Raw genomic sequence first — 18,582 nt, forward strand, 5'->3', positions numbered from 1 at the left:
GGACCTTGACAGAAATTTAGTGGAGTGAAAAGTATGATATTTGTCTTTCAAATGTAGTGAAGTCATAAGTTAAAAAAAAAAATAAAAATACTCAAAGCGTACTTGAGTACATTACTCAAATAAATGTACTTCGCTACTGTCCACCTGTGGTAAAAATGCTGCATTTCAGGCATTTAAATATCTAACCAAATCAAAGAAACTCACTCAGTCTAAGAGCATCAAATCAGGCAATACTTTTATTTATTTTTATACAAGAAATTCTGCTGGATTGGAAAATAGCTTTAAAAAAAACAGCATTTTTGTTTTGATAGAAAGTTTGCTCTTCTTGTTTCATAATACTCTAATAACACACATCAGAATTAATTACATTGCAATAACAAACTTCATTCATGAACCACTTTATCCTGATCAGGGTCATGGATCCGGACTTTATTCCAGGAACACTGGGTGTGAGGTGGGAATAGAAGTCGTCCATTACGGTGCACCATGCATGTACAAACACACAGACTTTAACAGAAAGGGTGTGGCAATTTAGAGTCAGCAATCCATCTTTTGGAAGATGGGAGGAAACCTGAGAGAACATGTTAGGCAGCAGAGCTACCTGCTGCGCCGCCATGCCGCACCTTACTACAAAAGTAGACAGAAAAATATTTTTCCCCTTTAGCTTTAGGTTTTTGCAAGTGAGAATCCCACAAAGGCTACAAATCATACATTGGAACATTTAATAAACAAAATCATTAATAAATTATAATTGGTCACGTTCAGTATCCGCTCTATCCTGTTCAGGATAACCATGGATACGAACACGCAAATATCTGGACATGCAGTAACCTTAGCTTGGGTTCCGTTCCAGGACCCTGGAGCTGTGAGGTGGCAATGCTACCTGCTACACCATCGTGAGACCTGGAATAAATATCTACTATGTAAACCATTTTCATTTTCGTCACGCTCACTACGCAGCTTCAAGGAGAGACATCAATCTTCTTTTGGCTTGTGAAAATAAATGTAGGCAATACTAGAAATTAAATAACATTAAAACAAAGTTAACAAGCACAAAGAAAGAACAAAGCCCAGATAACACCTCATAAACGTGCAATGTCCAAAAGTTTTTACACCCATGAGGCAAAGCTGACCCTGCAGACATCAAACCGAAAGTCAGTTTTCGACAAAAGTAGGTGCTTTTATCCAAAGATGATTGTAGTAGATACTCAGCTGGACTATCCACAGACCCGCATTATTATTAAGATTTCATCACTGTACCCCAGTCCTTAAGGAAGCAAAAATGGTTTCAGTAGTAAAAACGCCACGGTGTATATAGCTAAATTATGAGGTACGTTCTGCATAGACCTGTAGCACTGCATTAAACAGCCCAGTGAATGAACAAAAAAAAAGCCTAAGGCTCCCATTGGTGGCCTGTTTGATCCTCTTTGGAATAAAAGATGAAGAAATCTGAAGGTGTTAACCAAATCTGCCATTTCATTACCAGTTCCACAGTCAGGACAGATTTTATGCTGGAACAAAGCACTGGAATAACATCTAGTGATCTTGGTTATAATTTTTTTTTTAATATATTTCTCAGTGCAGTGAAAGCTTCCTTTGGGCATCAAATAAATTATGATGCTCTTGATGGCTGTTAGAGCTTTATGAGGAAGCCAAGGTTGAGGCTTTGGGGGATCTGGAGGCTCTCGAGGGCCACAGGAGACGGGTTAAAGGGAAAACTGAGGGGGAAGATCATTTTGCTGTCCATGAGCAACTGAGGAGATTCCTGACGGTCCTTTAACAAAGCCTGTAGAGAGCAGATGGAATAATTACAAACACGTATGCACCCACTCACACAAAGTCTTGCATGCACGTGCGCGCGCACAGACTTTACCTGTACAGATTTTATAAATGATGCAGACACTCTTTCCTCGAACTCATTTACTGGTGTGTACAGGTTGAGGATCTTCTGAATCTGTTGCAAAAATAAATAAATAAAAAGAATTGTATTTTTACACAACAGAAGACTCAACATTTTACACAACTTGGTGTTTGAGAGTGGATGTAAACCTGTGTGGCAGTGAGCGCTGTGCACATCGTGGCAATGGCCTCTGCATCTTCCTGACTCTTTTTCTTGATCTGCAGCAGCTGAGCAGCCTGAATCAGAGGCTCCAGAGTTTCCCGCACCCCACCACTCTGCACTCCCTTCGCCATCAGCCACTCCTCCAGCTGACTCAAATTATACCTGCACAGACACAGTAAGCTTATCAAATGTCCTTATCTCTAGAACACAAATACTGCCATCTCATTTAAACAAAAGCAATGTCCCCTGGGCCACAGATGAAGGTTCACATTGTAGAAGAATTATTAACCCAATAATTCTTCTACAAATGCAGCTGCTCTGTAGCGAGCCCTTGTGGCCAGTACCTGATCTGCAGCCCTTTGCTCCACGAGCACATGTCCTTGCGCAGGAGCAGGTTGTTGAGTGTAGTGGCACAGATGATGTAAAACTGTTGTTTGAGCACTTGTCTGATGACTTCGGCATCGTTTCCATGCTGGAGCAGAGTAGAGTGGAATGAATCGAGGTGTTTCAAAATGGTCTCCAGTGTGAAGGAGCAAGAGGAACGCTTCCTGAACCCTGTGGGCTTGATCCCCAACACGCCAGGAATGGTGTCCTGCTCCAACATGGCTGCCACTGAAGACCAGGAAAACAAAAAAAGGATAAGCATCAATTCAATAAAGCCAGAGGCACAAAACAGTAAATGCATACGAAAGAATGAAATGATACTGTGTTAAGGAAGAACAAACAAAATTTATAGAGAAACACCAATGACACCAAACTTTGTTCTTGTTGTCACAGTTTCCTTTGCCACTGTGATGTAATCATAGCTGGGTCAACCATAATGACCCCATGTTCTCAAATCTGATTGATCAGGTGTTGATTAATTTTCTATAACAGCAGCTCTGGATGCAAGGCAAAAATCGCTGGTTTATACTAACGCACTCACTCATTCTAATACGTTATTGGAACAAGTTCGAGTTGCCATCATAACACTTTCACACAGAATCTAAAACTAATTATGAACACGTTTTTAAAAATGTGGTGTTTAACGAAGAAAAGTGAGTACTTGTTGATTTGACGAGGCTTTCTAGGAGATGTTTATTAAGGATTGTGTTTCAGAAGTGTCTGCGGTTTTTTTTTTTTGGCTTCTTAACTGTTGATCGAATTGCCGTTTATAGCTGCTATAACATACAAGTAGGTTTTTGTGTTTGACCCACCCATGAACACACTACAGTGGCAAAACTGTAAGGATTAAAACATAAAACATGCTGTTACAGGAAAGTAAATCAGTATCAGTACCACCCTGAAGTGGATTATTTTGTTTTAATCCTCTTTTACCACAGCAATTTGCAAATGATTACAATTTGTTTTACTAATGAATGTAATTCGTTTTAAAAGTAATTTTTTTTGCCTGCTATTGGAAAATAATCAACTTCAGGTTGGTAATGAGAACGCATCACGACACTGAAGAGATACCGTACATGATTCTTACCAATCATAGGCTGAAGGACATCCTCCATGCATTTGATGAGCTGATGGTAGGTCTGGATGATCAAGTCACTCAGAATCTGCCTGTAGTCAGTCAGGTCAAAGTTCAGCAGACACTGTTTATTCTGCTGGGGAGTGTTGTGTTTAGTGTAGACCTGAGAAAGCAGATACACAGAGTAAAAGGTGAGAGATCATCTGTAAAAAGCAACAAGTGTATCTCTCTCTCTCTCACGCACGCACCTCTTCTCCACTATACTGTTTCAGGCAGTGCAGGAAGCGGCATGTGCTGGCCAACCAAAATGACACCATTTCAAAATCACAGCTTCTTTTCTGCAAGGAAATACAAGTTACAAATACAGATTTAACTTTAATCCTTATTGCACTGAAACCAATTTATCACAAAATCAGTAACTGAAACCACACCACCTCATCATTCAGTACATTTTGCATGCACACTAATAGCGGAGCCCCAGGTCAGAATGCATCAACCTGATTTTTGATGGCTTGACCGTACAACACCTCATCCCATTCTCATGATCTCTAGCCGCTTCATCCTGTTCTACAGGGTCGCGGGCAAGCTGGAGCCTATCCCAGCTGACTACGGGCGAAAGGCGGGGTACACCCTGGACAAGTCGCCAGGTCATCACAGGGCTGCACATAGACACAGACAAATCATTCACACTCACATTCACACCTACGGTCAATTTAGAGTCACCAGTTAACCTAACCTGCATGTCTTGGACTGTGGGGGAAACCGGAGCACCCGGAGGAAACCCACGCGGACACGGGGAGAACATGCAAACTCCGCACAGAAAGGCCCTCGTCGGCCACGGGGCTCAAACCTGGACCTTCTTGCTGTGAGACGACAGCGCTAATCACTACACCACCGTGCCGCCCGACTGTACAACATCTGTACGAAAAAGTGTACTACCAGAGGGAACCCAAATATAAGTGCAAGACAACGTATCTCAAAACACTTGACCACCAGGCAATGAAATTCGTATCTATTTGCATAAGATAAATGAGTTTTTAATCCAGTACTTTAATTTGCTTTTTCAAAAACTACCTGGGATTATTTACCAACACATTTTATGGAAAATATTCATGATAGTTTCATATAAAACTAGTTAAAACAGTTTTATTAGTCCACTAGCTTGTTGGACAGTTGACTGTTTCGGTCACGTAAGGGCAGTAAACAGATGTAAGTGCAGGAAGAGTTTTATTGAAAACGCACTAGTAAACAGATCCAAAACAGAGTCCAAAAAAAAAAAAAAAAAAAAAAAAAACAGGCAGTGGTCAAGTGAGGCACAGACAGGATATCAGAGGTAATACAATACTCACAGTCCAAAAACACAAACAGTTGACCCTGTAAACCAGAAAAGTGATTCAAAATACAAGGCTTGGTAACATCAGATGCAGGGTACAGAGTGAATACGTCGCAAAGTCTGTGATACTGAGAGTCCTTATATGTATGCACTGAGATTGTGCTCTAATCAGGAACAGGCGTATGGTAACTAGTCCTATTGGCGCTGCACGTGTTGTAGTCTGCGGCTACACGCTCCTATTATTCTATTCAGGTCGATTTTATGCCTTTGCAAATATTCTGCTCATACACTCATCAGGAGCTATGCTTTTAGGCAATGCCTAAATATATACAATTATTCCACTATTAATCCTATCTCCGTTTCTGTAGCCCTCGGCCTCTCGCCTATTACATAGCTAGGGTTACAGTAGGGGGCTGGTCCTCTGGTAACCACGCCATACGGTGCAGGAAGGACTTTAGATTTTAGACTATTAATCCAAACATGACAATATTTGGATTTAGAAGCGGGTCATGTAAACAGCATTTTTCATTTGGATATTCCAAATTTAGCATTTTCCATTTTGGAAATGCTGATATTATAATATTATGCTGATATTTGATTAAGGGCATTCTTTGGACATGTATACAGCGTATTTGGAATTTTATGGCATTTTGCCTTCTGTATATTGACACTGCTGTAAACAGCCTGTTCCCAGTTTACAGTCAGCTGCATGTAAACAGGAATATTAGTGGAATATTCATGTTCATTAGCCATGTAAACAGCCTACTAGGAATATTCTGAGCCTCACGCAAGAACATTTTTCATATAATTATCTTAAATTCCTCTTACTCATACAAATGCACCATGTCATTCAGCAAATGCTCCTAACTTTAGATAACTGTGTAAATGTCCCTGTGCAAACATGAACGCCACCTGTGTGCAATTCATCATGCGCTCATGAGAATTGTAAATTAGCATAATTAACACCCCAATAATACCATACAAGACTACACATCCTGCCCCATATGCCAGGAAGTGTTCATTCATGAAAATGGTATCAAAAGACTAAAAAGGGAACTTTACAAGCTCAAAGACTGACCAATTAAACTTAAATTATTGCATAATTTAAAGTTGTTTTGCTGTTTGAGATGTACATATTGATATCGTACTGTTCTACACTAGCATCAACAGACAATTTAAATTACTGATGTTATTGTTAAGCTGGGGCGGCACGGTGGTGTAGTGGTTAGCGCTGTCGCCTCACAGTAAGAAGGTCCAGGTTCGAGCCCCGTGACCGGTGAGGGCCTTTCTGTGCGGAGTTTGCATGTTCTCCCCGTGTCCGCGTGGGTTTCCTCTGGGTGCTCCGGTTTCCCCCACAGTCCAAAGACATGCAGGTTAGGTTAACTGGTGACTCTAAATTGAGCGTAGGTGTGAATGTGAGTGTGAACGGTTGTCTGTGTCTATGTGTCAGCCCTGTGATGACCTGGCGACTTGTCCAGGTTGTACCCCGCCTTTCGCCCATAGTCAGCTGGGATAGGCTCCAGCTTGCCTGCGACCCTGTAGAACAGGATAAAGCGGCTACAGATGAGATGATGAGATTGTTAAGCTGCATGAATAAACTTAGAGTGATAGAATTTGAATTATTCTATCCACATTCACTGGATATGAGCAATCATGTGCTCTGATTGGCTACTCTACTACTAGGCTATCAGCTGATGAGTAGAGAAAAACAAAATGGCAGAGCACATCAAGTCAGATATATCACTTTATCAAGTATTTAAAAGAAACAGAAATAGCTAAAAGAATATAGTCCTCTCTCCCCCAATATCCCCTGTTCCACATTCCAGCCCAGTCAGTGGCGGTAGTGCACCTTTAAATTGATTTGCCAACCACAAAAAAAAAAAAAACCTAAAGAAGAAGAAAATGGCAGACCGTGTTGCTGAACCAACCGAGGATGAAATAAAAACTCAACTGAAAAACAAAATCCCCCCCCCCAAAAAAAATACAAAAGCAACAAAAAGTATTTCATGGTAAGAACACTTTTTTTTTTTTCAAGAATTGTCACCACATTTTCCCCAAATTGCTACCGTCATTTCATCGGTTTGTTTACATTCTAAGCAGAAATGATTTCGTCAGATGTTTTGTACAAGGATTTTATCTATCGAATTTTCAAAAAATAAAAACGTTCAGTTTCTCAAAATCCAGTGAACGTGGATAGAATAAGACATTCCAATCACTCAATCTTGTCGTACAAATTCAGCACTACGCACCTTGTTGGCTATCAGCTCATGTACGACTCGATTTCATGGAATAACTTAGAGTCAAACAGGATAATGTCAACATAATTATGACGTATATCAGATTTTCAAGCTGAAAATTGCTTCAAAGTAATGAAATATACGACTCATTATTGAGAAACTTGGGTTTGGATATCAGCAGACTAACTGCACATGACTCTTCCAACAGGTCTTGACCACTCGTAAATTATGTTCATGTTTAAGAGAAAATTCCAAACATGAGAGGATGAATGATGAATGCGACAAAACATCACTTGTACAAGTTACTCAAGAATGAATCTACGAGTGCTTCTTTTATAAGGTCCATCGTCTTTTTTGGAACAATGGCCAAAGCTGGAATATTTTGTGCATGTAAACGTAGTGATTGATTACTTTTCTATAACAGTACCCCCTGTCTGTCATGTTTTAACTTATAAACCACTGTAAATAACCGACTACTTTGCCCTGTGGTAAACTCACCTTTAGCACATTCTTGATGCTGCTGATTGAGGAGTTGAGCAGCGTGCGGACTTTCTGGTCACTGTTAGTGTAGTCAGCATGGCGGAGGCACATGAAGAGAATATAAGCTGGTAGGCCTGGGATCAGGTTCACTGCAACCCCTCTAGGCTTTAGATCTAAGGTCATAAATATAATATCGTGTGTTATTCAGGTTGTTCAACAAACAACATTTCAATTAATCCTGAAAAAATATACATCACCAGTGATTAGGGTCCTAAACAGCTTGGCCTCATCCTCCTTTCTGTACTCCAGCATGCCCTGACAATGTCGCTCTTTGCGCAGGATGTTCACCTCTGGCTGAACATCTCGCTCTCTGTTTTCTGTACAAGGCTGATCCAAAGAGATATCTGTAAACACCAATAACACAGCTCACTGAGATTTTGAACGATTTTAAAGAAACTCACAGGTAAAAGTCAGAGGTGGACAGAGTCCCCAACTTCATTACTTAAGTCAAAGTACAGATCCTACTGGTCAAATGTTACTCTGATACAAGTGAAAAAGTTCTCCAGTCAAATTTTTACTTAAGTACTGAAGTACTTGCTTTTAAAAATACTTAAGTATTAAAAGTACATTTTCTGTCAACACATTGTTGTATTATTGCCACAACGCTTACAAAACCTAACGCCGTTACCAAAGACAGAAATGTGAATTCACAAAATGAACGCATGCTGTGCATCATGGTGGTTTAACGTTAAGCTAGCTAGTCAGTGAAACTCCACCTGACATGCTAGCAAACTTTTCAAGCTCGAAATCATATTGGGTAGCTAACACTAATAGAAAATAAATATTTCTGCATTCTGTTTATGTTTTAGTATAATCTTGCCAAATATTTCTGAAAGCACTTCAGAGAAGTTAACATTATTCATGATAGCGTAACTCCGTTTTTACATGCTAACTAGCAGTGTCCAAGTTAACTAGCTATGTGTTAGCGTTAGCCGTGGACAAGGCGATGGCAACTTGACGGGAAAATCCATAGAAAGTCATTTGACTAACCAGACTGCATAGCTATTGCAACGTTATCGCTAGCTCTAAAAGCACAGCCAACTTTGTTGCAAGCTTTCTCTTGGAATAAAACGTTTAGATCCCTCAATATGCTTCCGCAGGTTGGATGGTGAGTTTTTGTAGGCTGTGATGTGGTTCGTTTTCGGCAAACAAAGCAAACATTTAAAATGAAATGAATCTTTAATCCTTTCAGAAAACTGAAACATGGGTTCTAGGTAAAGCCATGAGTGTGTGTGCATTCCCCAGAAGAACCGCCTCCTTCCATTCGGCCATCAACTGATCATGTTCAAATAACGCTGCTGAGAAATCATTGAACTTGATTTTATCCAGTCTATGGACGTGACCCTAGTGATTACTGATAGACTGTCTCAGTGTCACCTGCGAAAAAAACAATCACGTTTTAGAAAAGAAAAAAAAAAAATCCACTTTCAAAGTTGCGTCATAGTAACAAGGACCTTGACAGAAATGTAGTGGAGTAAGAAGTACAATATTTGTCTTTCAAATGTAGTGAAGTCATAAGTTTAAATAAATAAATAAATAAAACCTCAAGTAAAAGTACAGATACTCAAAAAGTGTACTTAAGTACAGTACTCAAGTAAACGTACTTTGTCACTGTCCACCTCTGGTAAAAGGTCACCAAAAGATTTCTATTGGATATACGGTTTTGTAAACGCGGCCTGTTAAGACCCAATATACTCACTATCAGGCTCAAGCTTCCTCATGTAAAATTTCAGCTGTTTCTTCAGCTTGCAAGTGGTCTTTTCCTGCTTGTCCATTTGTTCCATTAGTTCCTGTATTCATTCAAAATATTTTCATTAAGTTCTACAAAAATCCTAAACACAAAAGATAACAGTTACTCTCTAAAAACAGTTCATCTCCTTCCACACTTACCAGATTGTGTTTGGTGAGGCGACTGATCTCGCTCTGGAGGGCTGCAGTTAGATGACCATCCTGAGGCAGTTGTAGTGCATCAGAGAGAGGATACTTCTGCTGCTTTTGCTCCCCTTTGAAGACCTGCAACTCTGCTCTCAGGGCTTCCAGCTCCTCTGTATGACTTTGCCTTTCAGCTTGCAACTGAGACTCCAGCACCCTACAAAAAGGAGGGGGAAAAATAATAAGCCACCACATATGATTGCTATAGATGAAAAAGTATGGATGCTTTTCTAAAAATACTACTGTACAAGTTTGTATGCTTACGGCTCACCTGTTTGTTTCCTTCAATCCCTCGTATACCATCCACAGCTCTCCATCCTCATTCAGCTCACGTAGATCTAGAGTGGAGGATCTGAGCGCAGAGAGAGAACTGAACTATTAAAAACTTTCACAGACACTAAAGGAGAATATAATTGGAGTGTGTGAAGAAATACCTGCTAGTGTCACTCAAGTTACTTTCCATTGCTGCTTCCTACAAGAGGACGAAAATATATGAAAAAGCAACTAAGACAGTGAGTTTATGATTTTAAATAAATAAGTGTAACATTAGTAATATGCAAGTATGGAACAAAGATGAAAAAGGAGGAGTTTTCACTACAATTTAAAGGCTTCATACAAATACAGGATATAATTTTCTTATACATGTTCATTTAGCGCCCTGTGATGACCTGGCGACTTGTCCAGGGTGTACCCCGCCTTTCGCCCGTAGTCAGCTGGGATAGACTCCAGCTTGCCTGCAACCCTGTAGAAGGATAAAGCGGCTAGAGATAATGAGATGAGATGTTCATTTAGCAATGAGAGAGGAGAATGTTGGAAGGAGAATGTTGAGGATGGAGCTGCCAGGCAAACGAAAATGAGGAAGGCCAAAGAGGAGATACATGGATGTGGTGAGAGAGGACATGAAAGTGGCAGGTGTGGTAGAGAAGGATGCAGAAGACAGGGAACAATGGAGACGAAAGATCTGCTGTGGAGACCCCTAATCGGGAGCAGCCAAAAGATGTTCATTTAGCAATGTATGCGTGTAAGAAGTTATGTGAAATTCATCTGAGGATATCAATTCTTTTGAAAATACTTTACAAGTCTTCAGCCTATGATCAAGAGATCTCAAGCTCAAATCCCGATGATGCCACAGCCATCCATGACCAGGAGCCAAATGAGCAAATTTGACCATGCTGTCTGGGCAGAATGGATGGTGTACTCTTACTCCCACATCAAATCACAGAGACACTACCCATCAACTCTGAACTCATGTATGCAGTGAGGGCAACAGGTGATTGCGATCATGATTTAGTACAAAATCAGTGTCCAGGAAAAGGCCTAGTTTTTGAGGAGCCAAGATGGGCTGAGGATCTCCAGTTTATCAACAAATGTGAGAGAATTATTGAAATGTTTAAAAACAATGTTCCTCAAAGAAAGATAGGAAGGGATTTGGATATTTCATCCTCTACGGTGCATAATATTAAACGAGTCAAGAAATCTGGAGGAATTTTAGTGCGTAAAAGGCAAGGGCTCAAGCCTAAGCTGAACACCTGTGATCTCTCAGACAGCACTGCATCAAGAACCATCATTCCTCTATAACTGATAACCACATGGGCTTGGGATTATTTTGGCAAACCTTTGTCAAGCTCTACAATACGGAGTTACGTCCACAAATGCCAGTTAACTATGCAAAAAGAAAGCCTTTTGTTAACTGTGTCCAGAAGCACTGTCGACTTCTCTGTGCTCGGAGTCATCTGGGATGGACCATCACACAGTGGTCAGATGAATCAGTATTCCAGGTCTTTTTTTTTTTTTTATAAGAAATGGATGCTGTGCGCTCTGGACCAAAGATAAAAAAAGGACCATCCAGACTGTTACCGACAACAAATCCAAAAGCCAGGATCCATCATGGTATGGGGTTGTGTCAGTGCCCTTGGCAAAAGTAACTTACACTTCTGTGATGGCAGCATTAATGCAGAAAAGTACATACAGATTTTGGAGCAACATATGCTGCCTTCAAGACATGTTTTCCAGGAATGTTTCAACAAGACAATGCAAAACCACATTCTGCACACATTACAAAGGCATGGCTGTGGAAGATGAGGGTGCCTGTCACCTCTGTCCCCAATACAGGATGTGTGGCAAACTTTGAAATGAAAAATATGACATCGACCCCATACTGTTACACACCTTAAGACTTGTTTACAGGAAGAATGGGCCAAAATAACACCTGAAACACTTCATCACTTGGTGCCTTCAGTCCCTAATCATCTTTTAAATGTTGTGAAAAGGAATTGGAACATTATAAAAGTGGTAAATGCTTTAGTGTTCTGACTTTTTTTTTTTTTTAAATATGGTGCAAGAATCAAAATTTGTTTATTTTGAAAAAACAAAAGTTCATGCGGTAAAACATCAAATAATGTACTGCTGTATTGTTGAATGCAATACAGGTAAAAGATCATTTACAAAGCATTGTTTTAGTTTTACAACCCTGTCCCAACTTTTTTGGAATCGAAGTACAAATTGTAAATAAAAAGGGAATGCAATAATTTACAAATCTCAAAAACTGATATTGTATTCACAATAGAACATAGACAACATATCAAATGTCGAAAGTGAGACATTTTGAAATTTCATGCCAAATATTGGCTCATTTGAAATTTCATGACAGCAACACATCTCAAAAAAGTTGGGACAGGGGCAATAAGAGGCTGGAAAAGTTAAAGGTACAAAAAAGGAACAGCTGGAGGACCAAATTGCAACTAATTAAGGTCAATTGGCAATAGGTCATTAACATGACTGGGTATAAAAAGAGCATCTTGGAGTGGCAGCGGCTCTCAGAAGTAAAGATGGGAAGAGGATCACCAATCCCCCTAATTCTGCGCCGACAAATAGTGGAGCAATATCAGAAAGGAGTTCGACAGTGTAAAATTGCAAAGAGTTTGAACATATCATCATCTACAGTGCATAATATCATCAAAAGATTCAGAGAATCTGGAAGAATCTCTGTGCGTAAGGGTCAAGGTCAGAAAACCATACTGGGTGCCCGTGATCTTCGGGCCCTTAGACGGCACTGCATCACATACAGGCATGCTTCTGTACTGGAAATCACAAAATGGGCTCAGGAATATTTCCAGAGAACATTATCTGAACACAATTCACCGTGCCATCCGCCATTGCCAGCTAAAACTCTATAGTTCAAAGAAGAAGCCGTATCTAAACACGATCCAGAAGCGCAGACGTCTTCTCTGGGCCAAGGCTCATTTAAAATGGACTGTGGCAAAGTGGAAAACTGTTCTGTGGTCAGACGAATCAAAATTTGAAGTTCTTTATGGAAATCAGGGACGCCGTGTCATTCGGACTAAAGAGGAGAAGGACGACCCAAGTTGTTATCAGCGCTCCGTTCAGAAGCCTGCATCTCTGATGGTATGGGGTTGCATTAGTGCGTGTGGCATGGGCAGCTTACACATCTGGAAAGACACCATCAATGCTGAAAGGTATATCCAGGTTCTAGAGCAACATATGCTCCCATCCAGACGACGTCTCTTTCAGGGAAGACCTTGCATTTCCAACATGACAACGCCAAACCACATACTGCATCAATTACAGCATCATGGCTGCGTAGAAGAAGGGTCCGGGTACTGAACTGGCCAGCCTGTAGTCCAGATCTTTCACCCATAGAAAACATTTGGCGCATCATAAAATGGAAGATACGACAAAAAAGACCCAAGACAGTTGAGCAACTAGAATCCTACATTAGACAAGAATGGGTTAACATTCCTATCCCTAAACTTGAGCAACTTGTCTCCTCAGTCCCCAGACGTTTACAGACTGTTGTAAAGAGAAAAGGGGATGTCTCACAGTGGTAAACATGGCCTTGTCCCAGCTTTGAGATGTGTTGTCATGAAATTTAAAAATCACCTAATTTTTCTTTTTAAATGATAAATGTTTAAACTGAGAAAATGTGATGTGTCATCTATGTTCTATTCTGAATAAAATCTGGAATTTTGAAACTTCCACATCATTGCATTCCATTTTTATTTACAATTTGTACTTTGTCCCAACTTTTTTGGAATCGGGGTTGTAATTTCAGCATACCATCCCAACTTTTTCTGATTTGGGGTTGTAATATTAAACCAGCACAAACTCTTTTGTCCTTGAGCTGTTTGGACCGAAGGAAATGCACTGAATTGCCAATGTTCACTCTCTGGACAGACTACACAAGTGAGCTCTTGTATTCTAATGGTTTATGCCTTTCAATTGTACGACTGAAAGAAAGCAACAGGCCCAGATCTAGCAAAGTCTACTTTATGGATGCACTTCCACAACATGACTCCGTGATCGCCTTGCTTAAACACATCTGACAAATGAGCAGTAAAATCATAACTGTGCTGAACTTCAGCTGTACAGGTAAATGCATCTCTATTTATATACCATACCTTATACTTGAAGCCCTCTAGATTGACCAGCTGAGTGCGCAGTATAAGCACTTCCTCTTTGCGCATTTCCAACTCTTCAGTAGTGGAGCGCAGCTGCTCCAGGAGCACGTTAATGGCTGGTGCGGACCCTGAGCCCTTCCTTGCAGTGAGAGACACACGCAGCTCATTCAGATCCTTCTTCAGCTTCTTATTTGCGGACTCCAGCTCCTGTCGCTGGTAGGAGAAAAAGGTGGGTGGAGGAGAAGAAAATGGGTGCATATATTTAAAATGCCAAAATAAACCCAAGCATCCTGCTACTATGATTTTTACTCCTAGCTTGAGTGAGGCACTTCAATAGAAATTGCTTCAGGGCAATAGTTCCAACTAGGGACTATAAAAAACATTGAGCATAACACTAACCATAATCTTTACACTCAAAAATATTTAAAAACAAAAAGTGATATCTTCAGCCAAAAAGTAGGCAAATCCCTAATGGATTTATCCCTAACGGATTTAGGTTTATTCATAGAAAACTGCAGCATTTGCTACAAAAGGAAGGAGTCGTTCTATATAGTTTTACCTTCTGGGCCTCGTAGTCTCTTTCAGCTCCTAATGTTCTCCGATACTCATCCAGGTCCTGAATTAGAATACACAATGTAGATTAATATTCTCTTTAAACCTATACAGTATGTAGGTCTGGCCCTGCTAGTTAACCAACAACTAGTTTCTTCATGATGAATACCATATAACTTCTCAACTCCTTAAAACGAATAGTTTTCAAACCAAATGGCCAAGCTCTACAGGTGGGAAAGATGGTCTACTCTCTGTCCCCAGTCAATTACAAAAGCTCTAGCCAATTGTGTGCATCTGTGAGGTCGTGCATGTGGTAAACATGCAGTTGGTGCTTTTCTCAGAGTGTGCATGAGCAGCAGGCAGGTCGAAAAGGTGCAGTTAGCTGGCTTCATGTTAGCCTTCACCCTCCCGCGTTGGTAACTCATCTGAACACTGAAGTACCTTAAGTTTACTGAAACTGCAGTAACAAATGCGACCATCCCCATGTCAGTTTCTATGGTACACTGGAACTGGGCTGAGGGACGAGTACCTTGGTGTATTCCTGCTGAAGCTGCTCCTCTCTGGAATCCCATTCTCTTTGCAGGTTCATCTTCTCCTGTTCCAGCTCAGCAACTCTCTTCTGCAACTTCAGCAGGAGAGCCACATCCAGACTTCCTTTTACCTCATCCTGCAGCAGAGAGCACAGACATGGGCTGGTGTAGAGGAGAAAAGGAGCCTTTCTGCAAAGTGCTTTTCTCAGTCTTTTGGCAATGGACTGGACAGAGCTCTACTTGGATGTGCTACACATTCTGTTATCACTCATGCGACGCAACTACAGATACAATAATTAGTCAAGATAAAGTAGAGCAGGCTATACTTCCTGAGGAGGCTGCAGTCCTTTAACATCTGCAGGAAACTCCTGTGGATGTTCTATCAGCCCGTGGTCACCAGTGTCCTGTTTTACACCGTGGTGTGCTGGGGGGGCAGCACATCCAAGAAGGACACATCCAGGCTGGACAAACTGATCAGGCGGGCCGGCTCTGTGGTCGGCATGAAGCTGGACTCTCTGGTGACGGTGGCAGAGAAGAGGACTATGGACAAACTACTGAACATCATGGATGATGCCAGTCACCCTCTGCACACCGTCATCAGCAACCAGAGGAGCCTGTTCAGTGACAGAATGCTCCTTCCCAAGTGCAGGACGAACAGACTTAAACTCCTTTGTCCCTCACGCCATCAGACTGTACAACTCCTCTCTGGGGGGGAGGAGGGGTAACAGGAGGACAGAGGACGGGAAGGAGCAGTAGCCTAGCCTGACAATAAGCAATACCTTTCCTGCTGGACTTTTTTCATATCTTTTTAATACATTTGTATATGCAAATACTTAATTTATCTAGAAGTTGTTTTCTAAAGACTTAATTTATCTAGAAATTCTCTCTTTTCTATTCTATTCTCTGTTTATCCTATAATGATGCTACTGGAATTTTAATTTCCCTGAGGGAACCCTCCCAAAGGGATCAATAAAGTTCTATCTAATCTAAACATTGCCCATGTTAATGTCTGACCATATTTCCATAATGGAGACATGTACTATACTAAAAATGTTTCCCCTCACTTACCACACACATTTGCAATGGTTTAAAATATGAAGCCAATAGCGTTAATTGTTTATAAATGGCTAAACGGCAGGTTAAACCAGTCAAGAATCTGAGATACGCCAATTCGCTGGTGAATCTAAACAAAACCTGATGGCAGCATAGCAAACTAACCAACTATTCAGAACAGCAAAAAGTTTAACAAAAACCTTTAACTCTTACTGATGCAGATGACGATGTATAAAAACAAATCATGCTAAAAAGCCCAAGTTTGTAAAACACTTCTGAAAAGCACACTGACTTCATACAAAGTCCACTTTCTTCAAAACGAAACCAGTATTTTCTCTCCAACCAAGTGATGGTTGGAAAAGTGAACAGTGTGTCGGAAGACGCATAGAATAAACACACCAACGAACCAAGTATACTGCTACTACTGCAACTAATGTACTACTACCTTATAGCAAGTACTAGGGTGCATCAGTTGCTCCCTAAAAATGAAAAGTTCCTCCGATCATGATGCATTTTTGTTTTTATGTTCCTTTTGGTAAGAAAACACACTGGGTGAAATATTTTGACAAAATTCAAAAGTTTAATGGTGGCACCAGGAGCTCAAAGTTATGGAAAAAGCTGCCATTTTATGACTTTTATGACAAAATTTCGATCACTTTTCATGAAACATTATGGCACCTTATAGAGTATACCAAATATCTTAGATACACATTTTAGTACATATTCTAAATATATTATCAAGCACAGTTTGAGTTTTAGCTGTTCATTGAATCATTGTTCAACTACTTTAATGCTTCTCAATCCCTTGCAAAGGTTCTTAACATGATCTCTGGGTCACAAGAAATCAATAAATGGAGTCCAACATTGTGATTCAAACCTTACGCAAAAACATAAAATAAGTGTTTTTTTGGCAAAAAATGAACCTCATGGTGCCACCATTAGACTTTTGAATATGGTCAAAAAATTTTACAGGATGTCTTTATTGGTGAAAAGGAACACCCAAACAAAAATGCATCAGATTTTATGAAAGTGAGGGCAACTGATGCACCCTAGCAAGTACACACTATTGCAAAGGAGACACCTGGTTCTAGAGAGCATTTAAGTGGACGATCACCAAGTTATGAATCTCAATTTTTTTTTAAATCATTTTCCTGGACATGATGAACTACAGAATTAAATGAGAATCTCTAAAACTCCCCCCCAGATATAGTAGTGTCATATCAGGGGTCCGTGACACTAAGGGACTGGAACAAAAATTGCTTAAAAACCAGTTTTGGATTCAGAGTCATGTTAACGTTCAAACAGTGAATACGGACACTTACCTCTTGAACCTGTATGCTGACATCCGACCCTGTGAACTCAGAGCAATGAGTGTATTCTGATTCATTGCTACTGAAAGCAGAGTCTTTTCTTAAGTGACCCAGTTTGGTAGTATACTGCAGGGAGAAAAGAAAATCACATTTTTTCCCCTTCCACTACATTTCTATCAACTGTACTGGTCTGCTGAGATTGCTGATGTATTAACTTTTTAAATGTCTAAATGCATAGCCCTTACTGTTGCAGCCTCTCGCTCAGATTTCAGATCAGTGTACTGGGCCTCCAGTTTGATGTGTTCAGTCAGAAGGTTCTGGTAGTGAGTACGCGCTTCATTAAGCTCCATTTGCAGATGCTTGGTGTATTCCTTATGGGCCTCCTGTAGCTGATCTATGAATGTGCGTGTTTGGTAGATGCACCCAAAAAAAAAGGTCATTTAAAGACAGAGCTAGTTTTCTTGTGAAAATCAACATTTCCACGAGATTTGAAGAGTCAATCAGATTACAAGTGTTTCACCCTCCGAGACCAAATACAGCAGCTCTCTGTCTCCAATCCAAGTCAGGCTTTTGTGTGAGGTGTCGCTTGTACCCCTTTCTCAATCAAGGCAGTTCGAGGGCTGGTTCAGAGCTGGTGCCTAAACTCGAACCAGTTCTTCAAATTTTGACAGCCAAAGAACTGGTTATCAGCCAGGAAAACTGGTTCAAGAGCAGCACCAACAATTTGTTGGTCTAGAACCAAGAACCACTTACGTCAGGGGCTGGGGTGGGATTATTGTGACCAACAAAACCAGTTAAAATTTTGTGACTACCATTTGTGCCATTGTTGACATGCTTGGCATTGGTGGTTTAACCCACTCCAAACCAGTACTAGCACCTAGTTCCCGTTGCTGGAAAAGTGGGTATTGGAGAACAAAAGTGGTTCCTAAATGTTAGAAGTGATTGGCTACAATCTACGTCCATTCCGGAAATGAAGTTGGTAGAAGATAAATTTTGCTTGGATTTTAAACACCTGATGCTTACATTTAAACAAAATCTGCTCATGACATCTCATCTCATTATCTCTAGCTGCTTTATCCTTCTACAGGGTTGCAGGCAAGCTGGAGCCTATCCCAGCTGACTACGGGCGAAAGGCGGGGTACACCCTGGACAAGTC

At 40.6% G+C, this 18,582-nt stretch overlaps 1 protein-coding gene across 1 annotated transcript in view; it reads right to left on the minus strand.

Moving 5' to 3' along the window:
• Nucleotides 1-269: 269 nt before the first annotated feature.
• myo5ab (myosin VAb) overlaps nucleotides 270-18,582 on the minus strand; it is a 52,317-nt gene continuing 34,004 nt past the window's right edge. Inside the window, exons 24-40 of the mRNA XM_060914483.1 lie at nucleotides 17,672-17,820; nucleotides 17,439-17,552; nucleotides 15,063-15,200; nucleotides 14,541-14,597; nucleotides 13,982-14,194; nucleotides 9,998-10,035; nucleotides 9,835-9,915; nucleotides 9,522-9,720; nucleotides 9,331-9,421; nucleotides 7,829-7,975; nucleotides 7,590-7,744; nucleotides 3,770-3,859; nucleotides 3,534-3,684; nucleotides 2,407-2,674; nucleotides 2,050-2,224; nucleotides 1,874-1,954; nucleotides 270-1,786 (exon numbers count right to left, since the gene is read on the minus strand). Coding sequence (XP_060770466.1) covers nucleotides 1,634-1,786; nucleotides 1,874-1,954; nucleotides 2,050-2,224; nucleotides 2,407-2,674; nucleotides 3,534-3,684; nucleotides 3,770-3,859; nucleotides 7,590-7,744; nucleotides 7,829-7,975; nucleotides 9,331-9,421; nucleotides 9,522-9,720; nucleotides 9,835-9,915; nucleotides 9,998-10,035; nucleotides 13,982-14,194; nucleotides 14,541-14,597; nucleotides 15,063-15,200; nucleotides 17,439-17,552; nucleotides 17,672-17,820 — 2,300 coding nt within the window. The 3' untranslated portion in view covers nucleotides 270-1,633. The remainder of the gene's footprint in view (nucleotides 1,787-1,873; nucleotides 1,955-2,049; nucleotides 2,225-2,406; nucleotides 2,675-3,533; nucleotides 3,685-3,769; nucleotides 3,860-7,589; nucleotides 7,745-7,828; nucleotides 7,976-9,330; nucleotides 9,422-9,521; nucleotides 9,721-9,834; nucleotides 9,916-9,997; nucleotides 10,036-13,981; nucleotides 14,195-14,540; nucleotides 14,598-15,062; nucleotides 15,201-17,438; nucleotides 17,553-17,671; nucleotides 17,821-18,582) is intronic.

Source organism: Neoarius graeffei, chromosome 2 (genome assembly GCF_027579695.1).
Source record: "Neoarius graeffei isolate fNeoGra1 chromosome 2, fNeoGra1.pri, whole genome shotgun sequence".
Lineage (NCBI taxonomy): Eukaryota > Metazoa > Chordata > Actinopteri > Siluriformes > Ariidae > Neoarius > Neoarius graeffei.